An 18,488-nucleotide genomic window follows, 5' to 3' on the forward strand; every position below is an offset into this window, starting at 1 on the left:
GCCCGAGGCCGGGTATCCAGCACTGCATGTCGCCTCAGTGCCCGCGACCCTACCAACCGTTTCTCCCTGGCGCGATAGATGCTGTGTCTATCTTGCTTCTGATCACTGCCCAGTAGCTTTAAGATAAATATGAAAAATCCTCTTAAGACCCCGTTTAAAATCCAGCTGCAATGGCTACAGCTTCTCTTCGTATTCTGTGTTTCAGTACCACGTCGTGTCCTTTCCTTGTGGCCCTCCCTGTGTTGTCTTTTGGATTGTAAACCTTCTGGGTAAGGGATTTGTTATCTGTTCGGCAAGAGCCTGCATTGCCAAGCTGTGTACGTTTACAACGCCATATAAAAGATTAGCACTTTATTGGTCACTTAAGCATTCCTAGTTAATAATCTTTAATGTGGCAGTTACTTACCCAGCAGTAAACAGAACACTGCTGCCAAGTCAAGTCAAATAAACACTGTGGAAGTCCTTCATCTTTAGAATGAACCCACTTCTGTCCCAGCCATTTCAGGCTTTGCAAAAAAACAGTCGCTTTTGTTAGTGAGCACGAAACTATTCACATCTTAAAGCAAGGGTTGTATCTAACATTTGCACTGAGCTGCTCACCTGAAGCCTCTGCCAGGTTGGTAAATAACGCTGTCTCCAGCGCAAAACCACAGGCCTGGGGCCTCCTCACCCAGCACCGCCCCTCGCCGCCCCCCACGGCCCCCCTCGCCACCCGTCCGCCCGCCCGCCCGCCTGCCTCCCCCCACGGCCCCGCCGGCTCCGGCCCCTCCCCCCGCCGCGGCTCGGCCCGCTCGGCCTCAACGTCGGAGACGCGGCGCACGTGCCCGCGCCGCCCATCGGAGCGCATGCGCGCACCCGCCGCCGCGCTCTTTGCGCATGCGCGGAGCAGCGGCCCGCTTCCCCCGGTCCCGCCGGAGGCGGCCTGACAGGCCCGGTGGCGGCGGTAAGGGCGGTCCCGGCACGGCCGACTCGGGGGGGTGGGGTTCGGTGGCGGGCGTCGGGACCTCGGCGGCGCCTTCCGGCGAGTGGCCGGGCAGGACAGGGAGGGGGCCTGCCCCGATCCCGGCCTTCGTCGGGCACCATTGGCGCGCGCCGCGCTGGGACCGGCTCCCAGGGCCGGGCCGTGGGTCGCTGGCCGTGCCCGTGCGAGGTCGGCGGGGCTAGGGGGGAGCTTCTGGGGCAGGGTCGGGACGCGGCCCCGAGCCGCCGTGTCCCTGGGCTCTGGTGCCCGCGGTGCCGCCGCTGGCTGAAGCAGCTGGCGCTCTTCCCTCCGCTGCGCTGCGAGCCGGCCGTGGGAGCCTTTGGCTTCAGCCTCTCGGCTCCTTCCAGGGCCTGGAGGGTCTCGGAGGCGTTTACATGGCTGGTGGGTGCCTCTTGCCGCGAACGCGCAGGTCAGTGCTCTCTGCCGTCACGCTTGCTTTTTCCGCAAAGTCTGTCAAGACCTGGGGATGAGGCGAAAACAGATCCTCTGATTGCTGGTAGTGCTCACCCAAATACTCACAGCTTACACTTACTCTGCCAGCTGGTCCCAGTTAAACGGGCAGTGTATATTCACATGAAGAGCTGTCTAAACCCAAAACTTGTATTCTGCAGCTTCTTCTTTGAATATTTTAAGATTTCTGTCACAAAAGTAAAATTTTGTTATGAGTTTATTTTTGCGTTGGTCTTTATCTAGGATCTGCTCTCTGAAACACATATGCAGCACATCCTTAAGCGGACAGTTGCTGTTGGGACGTTGGGACTGCCGGAGGGTTATCTCATTGAACACCGGATTGAGAGTGCCCACTAGAACTTGCCAAAATGTTCCTTGGACGCTCTGGGCCTGTGAACAGGAGAGCAAATAACCGAGTGGATGCAGTGTGCTTGGTTGACGCCAGCCCCAGGGGGTGTCCGAGGGCAGCAGGAGAGGTGATACCTTGCAGGTGCTGTGTAGCTGTGATGAGAGGGGAGTGGATGGTTCTATGTCGAACTGTGTTATCTTAAAACCTTGCACTTTTACATCCAATTCCTGCGGGAAGCTGGAGCATTTGAAAGCTTTTCTGGCTTACAGGAAATTCCATTGGGATTGTCAGAGCGTACAGGAATACCCAGAGCATAGAAATGACGTGGATCACATTTAGGGCTCTGTATTACCAGAAGAGGGAATTCCCTGTTGTTGGAATTTCATTCTTTGTGCAATTGCTAGCAGTTAAACCAGGTTGCAAAAGACTGCTGAGATAGTTACTTTGCAGGAGCAGTACTGATAACTTGGATCCAAGGACTCCAGCCATGTTTTGTGTTAGCTCTTCATTGCTTCCAAGCAGTACATGATATTTACATCCTTTGTAATTTGCAAAATGGCTGTGAATAGTATTGCACAATAATTAGCTGTTGAGAGTCTTTGTACTGAATGTCTTTTCTGTCATTAATATTTGAAAGTTTGCAGGTGTTTCTGCAGCTAGAATTTAAATGCAAGGGAAAGCAGCTTTCTGCCTTTTTGTTTTTTTGCTGTTAATCATTAAATGCTGTCAAGTAAGTGTTTCTAGCAGGCTGTCTGTGGACCTGTCATGTATTTAAGCATCTCTACTCTTCCCAGCTCTCTCCTTTTATTGCAACCTTTGTTTCCTCCCCTTGGTTATCTTTGTTTCTTCATTCTGTTAATTTGAAATCTTGAAAGAGCCTCCTTCCCCCAATCAGCCTTGTCATTTGGACTGTAAAGAAAGCTGGAAAAAAAGCTATTCCTATGCTCAAATTAGCCTGTCCATAAATTTAAGGCAGGCAAGGAAGCAAAGCAAACCAGTCCGCACTGCACGTGTCTCTCGCCATCTCCAACACCAAGGTTACTGCAATCTGATAATACTACCCTGGCATTTGTTTAGATCGTAAGCACCTTTGCTTCAGTGCCAAAGACAGACAGTTAGGGGCAAGCAAATTACTGTCAACAGACCACAAATTTGGTCCTTGCTGTTCTTATAGCTCTTTAGAATACACCCTGCCCTGCCTATTAGGTTGGAGAGGCCATTAGAATTGCTGGTGTTAGGCTGTACAGATGCATGCTCAGAAGGAGGGAAATGTGTGTTAACACTCAGATAAACTGTGTTAATCGTCTGACAAAAAATAGCTATTTATATTCCATCTATACATAGCCTTGAATTATGACTGAGAACTAAGGTTTCTTTTAAATGTCTGCTTATTTGGGGATGGCTTTATTGTCAGGTTTAATTGCAGTATTCTGACATGTTTGCATGGGGTGTGTTGGGGGTGGGGGAGCAGGGTGTGCAGTAGGGTTTTGCTTAAGCAGGGCTAGTCTTTAGCCATTTACTGCTTTTGTACTTGACCAGGCAGTCACGCGACCTCTCTGATATAAAAATAGACAGAGCTAACTGCACTATATTAATGATTGACTTGCTTGGAGTCCATGTGTATTGGTGGGATGTGTACATGCTGGAGATGTCTGGCTGTGGAATCAACTGTTTTAAATTCTGTAAGATTCATATATGAAAGTTCTCGTATCTGTGGTGTTCACACTCTTAAGCTTCACCACGTCTCATTTATTCTCCCCTTGCTTTAACTTCTAAAGTTGGAGGACTATTACCTGAGCTTTCAGACATGTTGCAAAAGACCAACTGTTGTTGATTCCCACTGTCTCAGGAAAGAGACTCAGAAGAAATCTCATAGACTGCCAATGTCTGTATTAATGAACATTCTTCATTGTACTTGGGGTTTACACAGCTACATTTTGTTAGCAAATTGATGTAACTTCAGTGTAGCTACACCAACACGGAATTTTGTTACGTTTTTCAGCGGAAAACAACTTGAGAAATAACTGGTATACAGAGTTGTTGTAATGACTGTATTTTGCAGGAAATTAGAACTGGGTTATTTCAAAATCTGCTAGGCTGAATATCGTTCATTTGAAAAGAAAAATAGTGTTCATTAGATTACTTCAGACTTTTCTACCTAGTAGGACAAGGGCCTGGTATATCAATCCTCCCAAGTCAACTGATCTAACCCCGTACTCCATTGCATGTCTTCAGAATATAGTCATTTTTGTTTCAGAACTGGGGAACTAAATACTGTAAGCTGCAGAGGTGGTACTCTAAAATCCCCTAGCTGTGCCACAGGTGCCTCTATTAGTCCTAGAAGGAGAGACGCTTTCCACAGGTTGCCTGTTTAATGCACAATTTTGTACTTCCTGTAGAGAAGAGGGGCGGGGGGGATGAGATGGGATGACACAGCAGTAAGCTACAATGAGAATATTAGCTATAAGTATTTATGACAAAGTTGCCACAAGTAGTAATCCTGCTTGTGGTTTGAGAGACTGAAATGAGTTGGTTATGTTGTAAGCACTTTAAAATGTAGTTAATTAGTTGCTCTTCTCTGTTGTGAGGCTATTTGTTGCCTTGTTTTCTGTACCCCAATTGTAAGTGTGAAGGTTGGAAGCCATGTAGAAGCGCAGGCAGATGTGTTGGGTTTTTTTTAAAAAAGGTGTGGAGTCAGTGGTGCAGCTTATGCATGTGGATGTTGCCCAATGCATTGTTTAAAAAACAGTCTAATTTTTAAATTTTTTTCCCGCCACCAACAGGCCCATACAAAGATCTATACAAGGACAAGGCCTAAGGTAAGCACTAATAAAGGCGCTTCAGTCTGAAGAGTGGAAGAATGTTGGGGTTCTGTTGTTTTGCTTGGGTTTGTTTTTTGTTTTTATTTTTGTAATATCTTCACTGCATACAGAAAATGTTTGCTTCATAATCTGGCTCCATGCAGAGACAAGATTCCAGCTCCTGCTTTACATTTCAATATGCATGTAAGGCCTCTTCTCCATTTGAGAGACTTTGAATCCATTGGCCAGTGCATTGACGCTTGGCAGAGGAGTAGGCGTGTCAGGTATACTAAGTCCTGTTAGATTTACTCAGAACAAGCAGATGGGTAAAGAATGCCATCAACAGCAAAGCCTCTTCTTATATATCCTGTGCTCTGACCCCTTACTATCTTAATGGCCTTCTAACAGGGCTAGTCTTCCCAAAGTTTCTAGTAAGACTAGAGATTAGTGATATACACTCGTAGTAAGACTATAAACTCAGCAGCCAATCAGTTGTTATAAATGTCCTTTGATTTTAAAACCATAAGCAAAATAATGCAGGAGTAGTTTGGGATTCTACATTGATTAGTTTTTCATTATTAAACGCTGTTTCTGTACCTTTGCTGCTGCAGAGGAGGAGTTTATTGCTACTCCTTGACTTTTAATAGACCATAACTTTGGAAAGACTACAGAAATAAGTATCCAGATGAAGCAATATATTGTTCAAGTTCACTGAAATGCAGCTGTTGGCATTCTGCCTGAGAATAGGTCTTCTTTGAATTGTAAAGTGTGTTTGGAACTGGCGTGATGTTGGTGTCTGAACTATCTGTGGTGTGTAGGGTAATCTACCCTTTTTTTCAGGAAAGGGGTAATCCATTGTCAGGGATACCAGATTATTGAAGCTTCTCTTCTGAACAAACCTGGGGGAAAGGGAGAAGATCTGTAGGATTTTTCTGAGCTGGAAAAAAATATATTCTGTATAGAATGACAGCTTTAACTTTGTGATATTTGTATGCTCATCTTACTGTAAACTTACACACCCATAGCACTTGGTGCAGGGAATAATGAAATAGCCTGAGGTTATATGGTTTTCCTACCTCATTTTTGGCTGCTGGCTGAAATTATGGAAGCACAAAACGTACCCTGACATAAACAAGATCTAGTGATAACTGCTGTTGTGAATAGAGTGTAGCTCCCCGTTTGCCTAGTACAGAGACAGGGAGTGCATGCAGCAATTTCTGTAGGCTCACTAAGAGAGTAAGGACTTGTGTGCTCGATTAGACCAGGGTTACTGGTTCATCTGCCCGTTTCCTAATTTAGGTGTCCCTTAAACTCTCCTGTGCTGAGAGATTAAGGCTTGTATATTCCTATATTGCACTGGGAGCTCTTAAATCAATATAAACATGTCCTATCACTTAATTTAGCAGAAGAATTAATTTTAATAGTAAGTATCCACGCTGGTACTTGTACTGCTTTGATTAAATTGTCTTTTTGTTTTGTTCTGAAGATGATGTGTGGGATTGTTCAGCCTGAAGAAGGGAAGGCTGCGAGGGGACCTGATAAATGCTTATAAGTATCTGAAGGGTGGGTGTCAGGAGGATGGGGCCAAGCTCTTTTCGGTGGTGCCCAGTGACAGGACAAGGGGCAATGGGCACAAACTGAGGCACAGGAAGTTCCGTCTGAACATGAGGAAGAACTTCTTCCCTCTGAGGGTGACGGAGCACTGGCACAGGCTGCCCAGGGAGGTTGTGGAGTCTCCTTCTCTGGAGATATTCAAGACCCGCCTGGACAAGGTCCTGTGCAGCCTGCTGTAGGTGACCCTGCTTCAGCAGGAGGGTTGGACTAGATGACCCACAGAGGTCCCTTCCAACCCCTACTATTCTGTGATTCTGTGATTGGGGCATTGGCCTGTTTCCTTAACAGACTTTAAATGGCACAGTTTATATTTTCAGCCTTTTGCAGAAGAAAATGTACAATGTTCATCCATCTGGACATATTTTTGATGGATGCCGATACTGTGAAGGAACTGAATTTGAGCATTAGTTTTAAAAAATGGGACATTTGTCTATAGATTGCCTCTATAGGTATAGGTATATGTACAATGCAATGTATGTTTTGTGTGTATATTTGTATTTGAATGGAGAGTATATTTATATTAACATGTATGGAAAGGATTAGCAACATTCAGGCTGAGACTGTGATGAGTTCTGCTTGTGTGTCACTTGAACAACAAAGGTTTCCCTGTAGTCTGCAGACAAGGCTCGTGATTCTATCTGGCCCAGCCTAGCAGATGTATTGTTAAATCGTACATGGAAAAGGCTACTATTTTATGAAACAGAAAGATAAAACCAAAAAAAACCAGTTACAGTGTGGTATAGATCATGACTTGGAGAGTGCTGAGATTGTCTGTAGGAAAGTGAGTGGGGCTTTGTACAAAGGTGTGTTCATCTCCATAAAGCAGCTTGCGTTCTCTTTCTCAGTGCGGCACTAACCATGGCAGTCTGCGGCCAGGGTGTTCCTGCGGGCTGGCAGGCTGGTTCTGTTGTAGTCAGGCTGCCTTAGTTTGGGGACCTACACACTCGGCAGTCTGGGTTGCTGAGTGTTCAAGGAGCTTAGCAGTTGCACAGGCACACTGTCATGTAGAAAATGGCCCAGAGTGGAAACCAAGTGCTTCGTAGAGGGAGCTCCTGGACATGCTGTTGTGATACTTGGTCACAAAAACTTTTGAAAAGGTATAATCGTGTCCTGTTGAAACTTGTCAGGCAGTGGGAGTAACAGGTCTAGGAGGCGTGTGCTCTTTAACCTCTGAATGGTTTTCTCATACTAGTAAACCCATAAACATTGCCATTGTCTGTGAAATGCTCCTTGGCAAACATCTCTCTTCGATACGAGAAAACATCACGCCTAAGATTGTGTCTTCTACTTGTAAAAATCTACGTGTGTTTCCATTCGTGCTGTCAGCTGCTGTTCTGGACTAAAGAAACTCTAAGCACATGAGAAACAAAACACGGTTACATCTACTCAGGGAACTACAGGCCGGTCAGCCTCACCTCCATCCCGGGAAAGGTGATGGAGCAGCTTATCCTGGAGGCCATCATCAAGCAAGTGGAAGAAAAGAAGGTTATCAGGAGTAGTCAGCATGGATTCACCAAGGGGAAATCATGCCTGACCAATCTGATAGCTTTCTACGATGACATGACTGGCTGGGTAGACGAAGGGAGAGCCGTGGATGTTATCTACCTTGACTTCAGCAAGGCTTTCGACACAGTCTCCCATGATATCCTCCTAGGGAAGCTGAGGAAGTGTGGGCTGGATGAGTGGTCAGTGAAGTGGATAGAGAACTGGCTGAATGGCAGAACTCAGAGGGTTGTCATCAGCGGCGCTGAGTCTAGTTGGAGGCTGGTGACAAGTGGTGTCCCTCAGGGGTCAGTACTGGGCCCAGTCTTGTTTAACTTCTTCATCAACGACCTGGATGAAGAGTTAGAATGTACCCTCAGCAAGTTTGCTGACGACACCAAACTGGGAGGTGTGGTAGATACACCAGAAGGCTGTGCTGCCATTCAGCGTGACCTGGATAGGCTGGAAAGCTGGGCAGAGAGGAACCTGATGAGGTTCAACAAGGGCAAGTGCAGGGTCCTGCACCTGGGGAGGAACAACCCCATGCACCAGTACAGGTTTGGGGTGGACCTGCTGGAGAGCAGCTCTGCGGAGAGGGACCTGGGTGTCCTGGTGGACGACAGGTTAACCATGAGCCAGCAGTGTGCCCTGGCTGCCAAGAAAGCCAATGGGATCCTGGGGTGCATTGGGAGGAGTGTGGCCAGCAGGACGAGGGAGGTTCTCCTTCCCCTCTACACTGCCCTGGTGAGGCCTCATCTGGAGTACTGTGTCCAGTTCTGGGCTCCCCAGTTCAAGAAGGATGAAGAGCTACTGGAGAGAGTCCAGCGGAGGGCTACAAGGATGGTGAGGGGACTGGAGCATCTCCCCTACGAGGAGAGGTTGAGGGAACTGGGCTTGTTCAGCCTGAAGAAGAGAAGGCTGAGAGGGGACCTTATAAATGCCTACAAATATCTGAAGGGTGGGTGTCAGGAGGATGGGGCCAAGCTCTTTTCAGTGGTGCCCAGTGACAGGACAAGGGGCAACGGGCACAAACCGAGGCACAGGAAGTTCCGTCTGAACATGAGGAAGAACTTCTTCCCTCTGAGGGTGACGGAGCACTGGCACAGGCTGCCCAGGGAGGTTGTGGAGTCTCCTTCTCTGGAGATATTCAAGACCCGCCTGGACAAGGTCCTGTGCAGCCTACTGTAGGTGACCCTGCTTCGGCAGGGGGGTTGGACTAGATGACCCACAGAGGTCCCTTCCAACCCCTGCTATTCTGTGATTCTGTGATACTCCTGTGGAGGAGGTTTAGATAGGAGGAAAAGTGATAAATATCTGTTCAGCATAAACAAATGCAGACATTATGTCTAAAAGGAGAACATTTCAAAGCACAGAGGTTTAAAGATATTTTTCTGCCAGTAAATGTTTGTAGTGGAAAAAGATCTAGAGATGATAGACATCAAACTGACAGAAAGTGTTCAATGCAAGAGAGCAGGAACATGGTTTGGTTTATTGCATACGGATTTGCTACTGTGTTGGAGCTTTTCACTGACAGGTGCACTGCATTTTCAGTTGTACATAGTAGACTGTACTTCCAAACAGAAAGATATAAACTGAGGTGTTTAGCGGTGGGGTGGGGGGAAGACTGAAGACTGGAGATTGCATGTTCAGTGTAAAATTTTTATCAGAGCCAGAGTTTTCTGTTGGAGGGAGACCTGTTTCTAGTTACTTCAGTTTTTGAAACAAAGGGCAGAAGAATTACTAGCACAATGTGAGGAATCTTTTTCATTCTTACAGTCTGGAAGAAACCAGAAGGAGAAAACAGTCAATATAGTAGGAAATTGTATTTTCTGCACTACTTTGACAGATACTAAAAAAGTATTTTTAAAAAATGGATCATTTTTAATACATTGTGTGAAATAGTTTTGCTGCTTAAATACAGCTTTCTTTTCTTTTAAGGGGAGAAAACATTAGGAATTCTCCTCTGTTTAATTGTTGTTTCTTCATTTTTTATGGTGTAGGCAAGGCAGAAAGCTCCTGATCTATGTCTTTGATAACATTTACCATCCAGCATCCTCTTACAATGCTCTCTTCTTTAGCCTTTTTCACCCTCTGTGGAACCATTAACCATTTCTTTTTTCTTCCATTTTTTCAACAAAAGTGTTTTGGGGGTTTTTCCATACTTCTGTCTTGTTTGGGTTTTGTGTGTTTATTTTGTAGGTCTGTGGTGTCTTAACGATCAGTACAGCTCCCAGTATCAACAGTGACTGAGCATTAGAAGTGCTTGTGTCATCCCAGGGCAGGGGATGGGAAGGAGGTGGTGCTGCTTTCTAGTCAAGTGCTTGCAGATATGAGACATACACATTCTCTTAAATATAAGCTACTGTCATTTGTCTGGCCAGCAGTGAAGAGCTCATTGTGTGTCTGAATTTAAAGACCCTGTTTAAGAAGGCAATAGTATTTTTCTAAGAATGAAAGCATAGGATTCTAGGACAAACTTTCTGTGACTGTGCTTTGTGTGCAGCAGTGACATCCCAAGAGGACTCGTCTAGATGCCTGAAATGATTTGCCCTAAAGTGTATTCTTGTATCAGGTCTTTATAAGTTACTTAGGAAAGTGAGAGGTTTCTAGACTTTGTCCCAAAAAAATATCAAAAAGCAGCGGGGACCAACTAACTAATCCCCTCTTGCTATTGGTAGACTAGTATTAGAACACTATCCAGAATAATATTCCTGGAGCCCAGCTTGTGTTGTACACAGTGCCCAGGGCAAATCAGAGATCGAACTGCATTTAACCTCGTTAAAGCACTCCATTGAACTCTGTGTACTCTACTGAAAAGGATCATCATTCCAGAATGCATCAGCATGGTCCAAATTGCTCTCCTACACAAGACAAGCTAGTCGTGTTCAGCTTGTTCTAGTGCTAAATGGAATGCTTAATTTTGGCTCTGATGATGTACAGCGTAGGAAGTAACTGAAGTTGTAAACGTGGTAAAGCATGCTTCTGATCGGGAGGTGTTTGAGGGAAGAGGGGACGGCACTGTGGTGTGCGGTCTTGTTTCCAGATCCCCGTAGCAGAGATGTCAAGGTAGGCTGCTCTAAGTCTGGGCTTGGGGAAAACTGCAGGATGCACTGAAGTGCTCAGGGAGGAGAGAGTAACTGTCTGCTAGTTGTCTTTCATGGTGCAGTTGTTACTGTCTTGCTTTGTTCTTCTGTCAGATCCTTTGGTGTATGAAGCAAACATGTCAGACATCATTGAGTGTTCCTCAAGGATGGGAAATCATCTACACAGGGTCTTGGGTTTAATTTTTTTCTCTTACTGGAATGAGGACTAATAGCTAGCAGTCTAGAGGAAGCAGTCCTCATTACCTGTTTGTGTGCCTTCTGCACGGATTAGTTTAGTGAGATTATGAGAGTAGACTTGAGTCTTTTGCCTGGCTATATCATGACTCAACAGTGCAAACAGCAAATGATATGCTGCAGGTCTGGAAGTCTCACATTAGTCTTGGTTTGTAGAGTAGCAAAAGAAAATATTTACTTTTGCTTTCTGTTAGTATGTTATAAAAATGCATGCCAAAATTTTGGTTATCGGTATCTAGCTGTATCTGTACAGTATATAGCAAATGGCTGAATCAAAGGTGTTGTAACTGTCCAAGGTTAAAATGAAAAATGTTATTTTCAAAGTTTGAGTTTGTTGTTACAGAGCAGCTACACAAGATTTGAGTGAAGTGTCTTAAGCTATTAATCTGTATTCAGACTTTCAGAACACAAAGTTGCAAGAATACCCAAACAGAAAAGGGGACAAGGTTTTTCTGATTAATTATAATTTGGGTTTTTTAGGAAACTTTCCCATGTTTATTAATAGCAATATTAAATCACATAATCTCAGGTTTTAACCAAAGCTGGAATTTATTTTTAAAATGTTCAGAATGTAAATATTTCACTGTTATAGAGTGCTGTGTGTACTCTGGATTTGAAAGAAAAAATTGTCCTCTGTGTTAGTTGTACTTCAGATATTTCAGTTTGCTAATTCCTGCATTTTGGAAAGCGAACAAAAAATTATTAATATTGGCCCTAGCCATGTTATCTTTAGTAATATTGTGGCCCTATATTCCCCTTAATGAAGATAAGTCATAATTGAGATCATATCTTTTCCTGGTGATGTACTTTTAGACACTTTTGTAGAACTTTTCTTCATAGGCAATATGGACTTTTGACTGTCACAGTTGGCTTCACTGCTGTATATTCTGTACAAATTCAGCACAGTTTTCAGCTGTCTTCTGAAAGTAGCCCAAATGACAATGGGAAGATCTAAGGGAATGGAATGGAAAATGTGGCTAAACTAGCAAGCTAAATATTTCCTAAAACTTTAGTCACTGACTTGAAATCATGCCAGTTTCAGTTACCATGGTCATTACTGGGTTTTGAATGGTAATGATTACTTGCTTGCTTCATAGTTTAAACTTAACCTTGAAAAATCTTTTGCCTGTTCTGCAGCCATTTTTGGCATACCTTCAGTATGCACTTTTCTAGTTCTACTTCTCACTTGTGTGGTGTGGTTTTGTTTTTTTTATATTGCACTGAACTAAGAGCTCCATTATAGACTACAAGATCTAACCATCTCAAAATTGTGTGGCAGTTACTAAGAAAACAGCTTGTTCTCCTGCTTCTGTTCTTCTGTGTTAATTCCTACTGTTTTGTAAAAGTCATACTGATTAGAAAGGATAATGGCTGCTTCCCCTTAAATAAGGTATACATAAATTTCAAGCAGTGTTGTTGTTATGAGTAATGTAAAATTTTTTTGCAAATTTTTACAATCTCCTTATAGTTCTGTTCTAACAGGTACTTGAAAGCATTTCAGTTCTGTGCAGTTCAGGTGCAGATCCGTCTGGTTGTCCCCGTGTACAGTTAGAGGATACTTAACAAGATGCTAACTACTCTGAAGTTGCTTTTGCACGAGTGAAAGAGGTTTGTTGCAATAAGGAGGTGTAACTGGGTCTCTCTGCCTGCCTTTAATCATACCTTTACACAAACATTACGTTCTGAAATATTTTTTTCTCTTCTGCCTGTGTGTTATCCTTTCTTTATGTGTGAAAGCTAGGTAGTTAGGTGAAGATGGGACTTTGACGCAGACATGCACTGCTCCTGAACTGACACCCCAGCCTTCAGTCCCTCCGACTAGAACAGTCTGTACTGCCTGCTTGCTCCCCTGCAGTAGGAGAGATGGGTAGGAGACAGCCAGGACTAGCTAGGCCTTTGCTACTGAGTGCGAGACAGCTTTGCCTCCTCTTCCTGCCAGCTCAAAGTTAAACATTGCTCTGTGCATGGTTGCCAGAAGAGAGAGAACTTGCTCGGAGGGACGGAGGGAGGGGTGGAGGAGGTTTCGGAAGGAGTGGGAGGAGGAGATGAAGGCTGGCTGGAATTTTCCTGAGATTTCTTGGGCTCTTCTCCTTTGGCAAGTAAATATTCCCCATTTGAGGCCTGCTAGATTACAGTAGCTGTTGGCATAGTGTCAGGAGCTATGCACCATTACACCGAAGCATGCTAATTCTGTTGGTTTTGCAAGCATAGTTAAGAGCTGGTCATGCTCTGGCAACCTTGACAATGTCTATTTGCTTTGCTGTCATTTTTTTCTTGCAGCATCTAGAGGTTTGAAAAGCAGAAGCAGCCAGACCTACTTGCAGACCCAACAGATTTATCTCACCCAAAGTATTTATAGGACTGTAAGCTCAAATCAAAAGTTCTGGCAGTCTGACTTCCATCCTCTAGCCATGGACTTCAGTGAGCTTGCTGAGGAGCACATACTCATCAAATTCCTTAGTTTATGGAATGGGCATTAACTTCTGGAGGGGAAAAATGTCTGTTTGTTGCAACCTCTGAATATTCTTGTGTCTCCTGAGTGGTAGAAAATAAGATAGGAAAGCATAAGGAGGAGGGGAAGAAACTTCACAGGAAAATGGACAGTCGAGATGTAACTCTGAGTGTCTTAGAAATTGTCTCATAGGATGGACATTTTACTTAACCCTCCCTAATACAAATATAAGCGGGTCCCAAGGGGTGATTGCTCCAGCAAGCACAGGATAGTAATAATTTCTATGCTGAAGTGACCATGAACAGAACGGTTCATCTCTCCATGCTTTGGTCACTGCTAAATAGGATTAAATTTCTCTTCTCCACAAGGGTATTATTCTAGGATTTGAGTTAAAGATAATGAATTTCCCTATGATTCCCAGGTGGAGAATGACAGAATAATGTTAACTTCCGTGGAGCTGACATTGACTTTGCAATGGACTGGTATTCTACTGTTACTGTCTTTGCATATTGTGAAGACACGCTCTCAGCTCACACTGAGAGGCATAATTTTTGAACACTGTACAGTATCTAGCTTTCAGAAATGACGTCAGGACAATGTGTTGCTTCCTTTAATTACAGTCTGAGAATTAGTTTCAGATGTGGAAGAATACAACAAAAAGAAATGGTGAGCATTTCTGTACTGCTCTTACACTGTACAAGGATGACTCAGAAAGAATCTTATTTTTATTTAAAAAAAAACCAACAAAACAGAAGTAAATATTTGGTAGAGAAGAGCCATCCAAAAGCCTTCTCTGAAATGCTCCTGTGTGTTGTTGCCAACCTTTTAAAAGAGGAGTTAAATTTTGGAGTTTCAGCATGTGATTCCGAAATACACAGATTAATATTTAGTCAGAATCTAAAACTGTCTGAATTAAATGTATGGCTGTCCAAGCTAATGCTAACTGTATGTTTACAAACCTCTGTCTACTTGAGGCAAAATGTTACTTTTACTTTCCTGTAGTGAAGTAGGGAGGATGAGCTGTCTGTCTTGATGGTGTATTTACCTTACGAGTTTCCAGTCATTTTAAGGCACCTTTTATATGAAAGACCGTGCTGATAAATGTCAACTTCCATGCGTTCTCCAGTCTGTTGACACAGGAATGACTAAGATTCTTTGGAAGCATTTCAGTAAATGTTTTTGTTGATTTAACCTTGCTACATAATATCTTAATTGTAAAAAACAGTTTTATAGGCCTGTTATGTTTTATAGGGATTATCTGCCTTTACAGGCTGTGCAGGATCAATGGCCATGTGCTTCCTAGCTTTAATCTGGCACTGAGGACATGTTGGCAGAGACGTTCGAGCACTGGACAAACCCGATGCCTGCTGTTATTAGTGTATTTTATTGTATCCCCCTTTTTAGTTTTGCACTGACTTGATTAAAGCTGATTCAGGTATGGCCATTAGTGGTTGCAGTCATGCTGGGTGCTGAGACACAGGTGTACTTTAAAGCTGGAGTCGGCTGGTATGTGATGCAAACATGTGGTTTGAGGAACTAGAGGCCAGAACCTGATCTTGCAGTGGTGTGCGTTTTTAAAAACTTATAATGTTGGTGATAGCAGGCCCTCTAGAGGTAGTTTGGTCATAGAAGCGCAGGCAAGGTCAGGGCCAGAAGTCCAGTGCAGTGCTGGAGAGAATGAAGAAGCAGTGTCGTGAAGCTCTTTTAAGGCATCGCGAGCCCGTACTGCAGTCAGAAAGGGTGGCTCTATCCTGCTCTCATCTTTGTTCTGTCACTGACGTTGATCTGGCTGCGCATCTTGCTTATCCAATGGAAAAGAAAAATTGTACCAGATGAACAGCCTGGTCTCAGTGACTGTGTGGCCACGTGAGAGCTAGTACCAGCCCAAAGAAATGACTAAGAACACGTGGCTGTGGCTAGCAGGAAGTCAGCATCTCTTGTCACAGGCCGCACAGGCTTAGAACAGTGTAAGGTGCGCGTGAGACTGCATCCTTGTAGTAAAAGTAACAGTTATTTCCCCAGAGAATTGGGAAGAGAGACTGCAAATCAAATAGACTTTACACTGGATAGTTTTGAAGTGGGAGTTTTGTGTCCTCCAAGGGAGGAGCTAACATAAAGATCCATGCCTCAGCTTGGACCTTCAGTTAGGGAAATTAATTTCCTGTGGAGATGTCCTCAGAATCAACCTCTTGGCTGGCCATTGATAAATTACTTCAGTATGAATTATTGACAGAATGGAAGTAAAGTTTGGCTTAAAAATAAAAAGGCATGTGTCTCTAGCTTTCTTTGCTTTAGAGAACAGTTTTAGCATTGCAGGAGCAAGTTGAATGTACATGTGTGTTCATAAAGAAAGTGGGAGATTACCTGTTAATCAAAACTCTTTTTTTTTTTTTTTTTTTTTTTTTTTTTTACTTTTCCTTTTGCAGAAAAAGCTGCAAGTCATTGAATGACTCAATAAGGTCTTCATTCTCATGAGTTATCTGATATGCTTGTCCTGGAGCAATGGACGAATACAACCGCTTTGTGGATTGGGACAAAATGGATGTTACTGTCCAGAGCCAGGATGCGAAGGAGCTAACTTGCACGGAGTTCCAGGAGCTCAAGCAGCTCGCCCGGCAGGGCTACTGGGCCAAAAACCACCCTCTGAGAGCCAAAGTGTACCACAAACTGATTAGCAATATCCCATGCCGCACAGTGACCCCAGATGCAAATGTGTACCGGGACATTGTAGTGAAGATTGTTGGAAAACGTAACAGTAGCTCCCTTCCACTACCCGAGTTTGTGGATAACAGCCTGGTCCCCACATACTGCTTGAATGCAGAAGGCGTCGGGGCAGTCAGGAAGATTATGTTGTGCATTGCAAATCAGTTCCCAGACATATCATTTTGCCCAGCGCTGCCTTCTGTGATAGCTTTGCTCCTCCACTACAGCAAAGATGAGGCAGAGTGTTTTGAACAGGTTTGTCGCATCCTTGCTTGCAATGACCCATCTAAGCGGCTCATCGATCAGACGTTCTTAGCTTTTGAGTCCTCCTGCATGACTTTTGGTGACCTGGTTAACAAGTACTGTCAGGCAGCACATAAGCTGATGGTGGCAGTATCCGAGGATGTGTTGGAGGTGTACTCTGACTGGCAACGGTGGCTCTTCGGTGAACTGCCTATGGTGTATGTTGCTCGGGTCTTTGATGTGTTTCTGGTGGAGGGCTACAAGGTTCTCTATCGTGTTGCGCTGGCTCTTCTGAAATTTTTTCACAAAGTCAGAGCTGGACAGCCTATGGAGTCTGACAGCATACAGCAGGACATCCGAGCTTTTGTGAGAGACATTGCCAAGTCAGTGTCTCCAGAGAGGCTTCTGGAGAAAGCCTTTGCTATCCGCCTTTTCTCACGGAAGGAGATCCAGCTTCTGCAGATGGCCAATGAGAAGGCTTTGCAGCAGAAGGGCATCACGGTCAAACAGAAAAGGTAGGGCTCTCACTACAGGTAGCTTCAGTGATCTTGTGAGTTTTCCCAGAATGATGAGCAGTCAGTCAATCCGTCAATCCTGGGTGGTGTAGGGAAGCTCTGCTGGTACATGGTGGTGTCTCTGCTAATTTTTTTTTCTCTGTGTAAAAAGTCGCAGCCCCAAAATTAAGCATTGCTGGGATTGTAACAACAAGTGTAACTAAAATATTATGACACAAGAGAAACGAAGCAGTTTCTTATAGCTTACTTGCTGATGAATTTAGAATTACTTTTTACAGGTGCATATTAATTGCAAGTATTGTATCTCAAATGTCTTTCACAAGCTGTTTTTAAACTAAAAGGCATTTTAGCAAGGCTGGAAAAAACACTGATAAATTACTTGGAAGAAAAGTACCCAAACATATGTGAAGATTAATTCTTAAATGTGAGATTATTGGTATAAAATGTCAATTTCATGCTGCCCAGTACTGTGAATTCAGCATTTATTTAGTGGAAGTAGGCAAACACTGTCCCAGCTGGGAACCTTTTGCTTAACTGTGGAGTTATTTTAACAGAGCAAGGAAGAAAGTAGTCTGATTTACATGTTACTTTTAAAATTAGTTTGAGTGCAAGCCTCCTGAAAGTCAGGAGTATGGCAATCACAGAGTTGACCTATTTGGTGACAGGTACATGCACTATTAAAAAGAATGATTTTGAAAGAACCGTGGAAGAGAAGAGTGAGGATACCGATCTAAACCGTGATTGCATAATCACAATTTCTTTTAAAAAGCTCAGCTGAAAGACCTCTCCATATACGTAGAAAAGGCAGCAGTATATTAATCTAAACAAAATTATTGTCTTGGCAAGTACAAATGTATGTGCAGGTAAATACTGGTGTCGTAGACATGTTCTGTTTCTCCTAAGGCTTTTTGTGACTGTAGAAAACCTCCTGACTGCTTTTGAAATCTGAGTGTTGAACAGCTTTATCAGCTGTCCTGACCTCTGAAGAGCGGATGACTTCTAGAAGTCTACTGGGGTCAATAAGTGTGATATCTGGAACTTGGTATTCTAGAGGGACAATCTTTCATTTGCTCTAAATTTTTAAAAATTAAAAGATATCAGCCACTGATGCATTAGGATCTTGCAGCCAGTTGTGTTGCTGAGTTAGTCACAGTAGTTGCAAACAGATATTCATTCCATGGGTTTGAAATACATACTTAACCAGATTTCAGCCTATAAAATAACATAAATGCTAGCTGAACCTCTTTCTTATGCCCAAATACATGTAAAGTTCCCTCCAGTCTTTTCCAACAGTTTTAGACTCACAGTTTGGTTTACAATTAGCTTGTGCTTTGTCGTGCTCGTATCTTGGAGGAGACTGCTCTGTCAGTCTTAAATATTTCACGGCCTTTACTCAATGGAATGTCGCATTGGGTAGAATTCAGACCTTTGTATCTGGGACTCACAACCAGAAGTATTAACTCCTCCAGTGTGTAGCTTTTCTTCACGTACTTAAGTTCAGAATAGTTGTAATATCCTTTCCGAGCATATTGTTCAGCAATAGAATGAGAGCTTTAAAA

The 18,488-nt window shown here is 43.8% G+C and overlaps 1 protein-coding gene across 4 annotated transcripts in view; it reads left to right on the forward strand.

Moving 5' to 3' along the window:
* Window positions 1-856: 856 nt before the first annotated feature.
* The window catches only part of TBC1D24 (TBC1 domain family member 24), a 33,348-nt gene continuing 15,716 nt past the window's right edge, over window positions 857-18,488 (forward strand). For 2 of the 4 annotated variants that reach the window (XM_075436285.1, XM_075436288.1), the window contains exons 1-3: window positions 857-943; window positions 4,565-4,600; window positions 15,895-16,929. In XM_075436285.1, coding sequence (XP_075292400.1) covers window positions 15,971-16,929 — 959 coding nt within the window. In that variant the 5' untranslated portion in view covers window positions 857-943; window positions 4,565-4,600; window positions 15,895-15,970. Of the gene's footprint in view, window positions 944-1,369; window positions 1,392-4,564; window positions 4,601-15,894; window positions 16,930-18,488 lie in introns of those variants that run through there. The other 2 variants (XM_075436287.1, XM_075436286.1) reach the window with 2 other exon arrangements.

This window comes from Opisthocomus hoazin, chromosome 15 (assembly GCF_030867145.1).
Source record: "Opisthocomus hoazin isolate bOpiHoa1 chromosome 15, bOpiHoa1.hap1, whole genome shotgun sequence".
NCBI lineage: Eukaryota > Metazoa > Chordata > Aves > Opisthocomiformes > Opisthocomidae > Opisthocomus > Opisthocomus hoazin.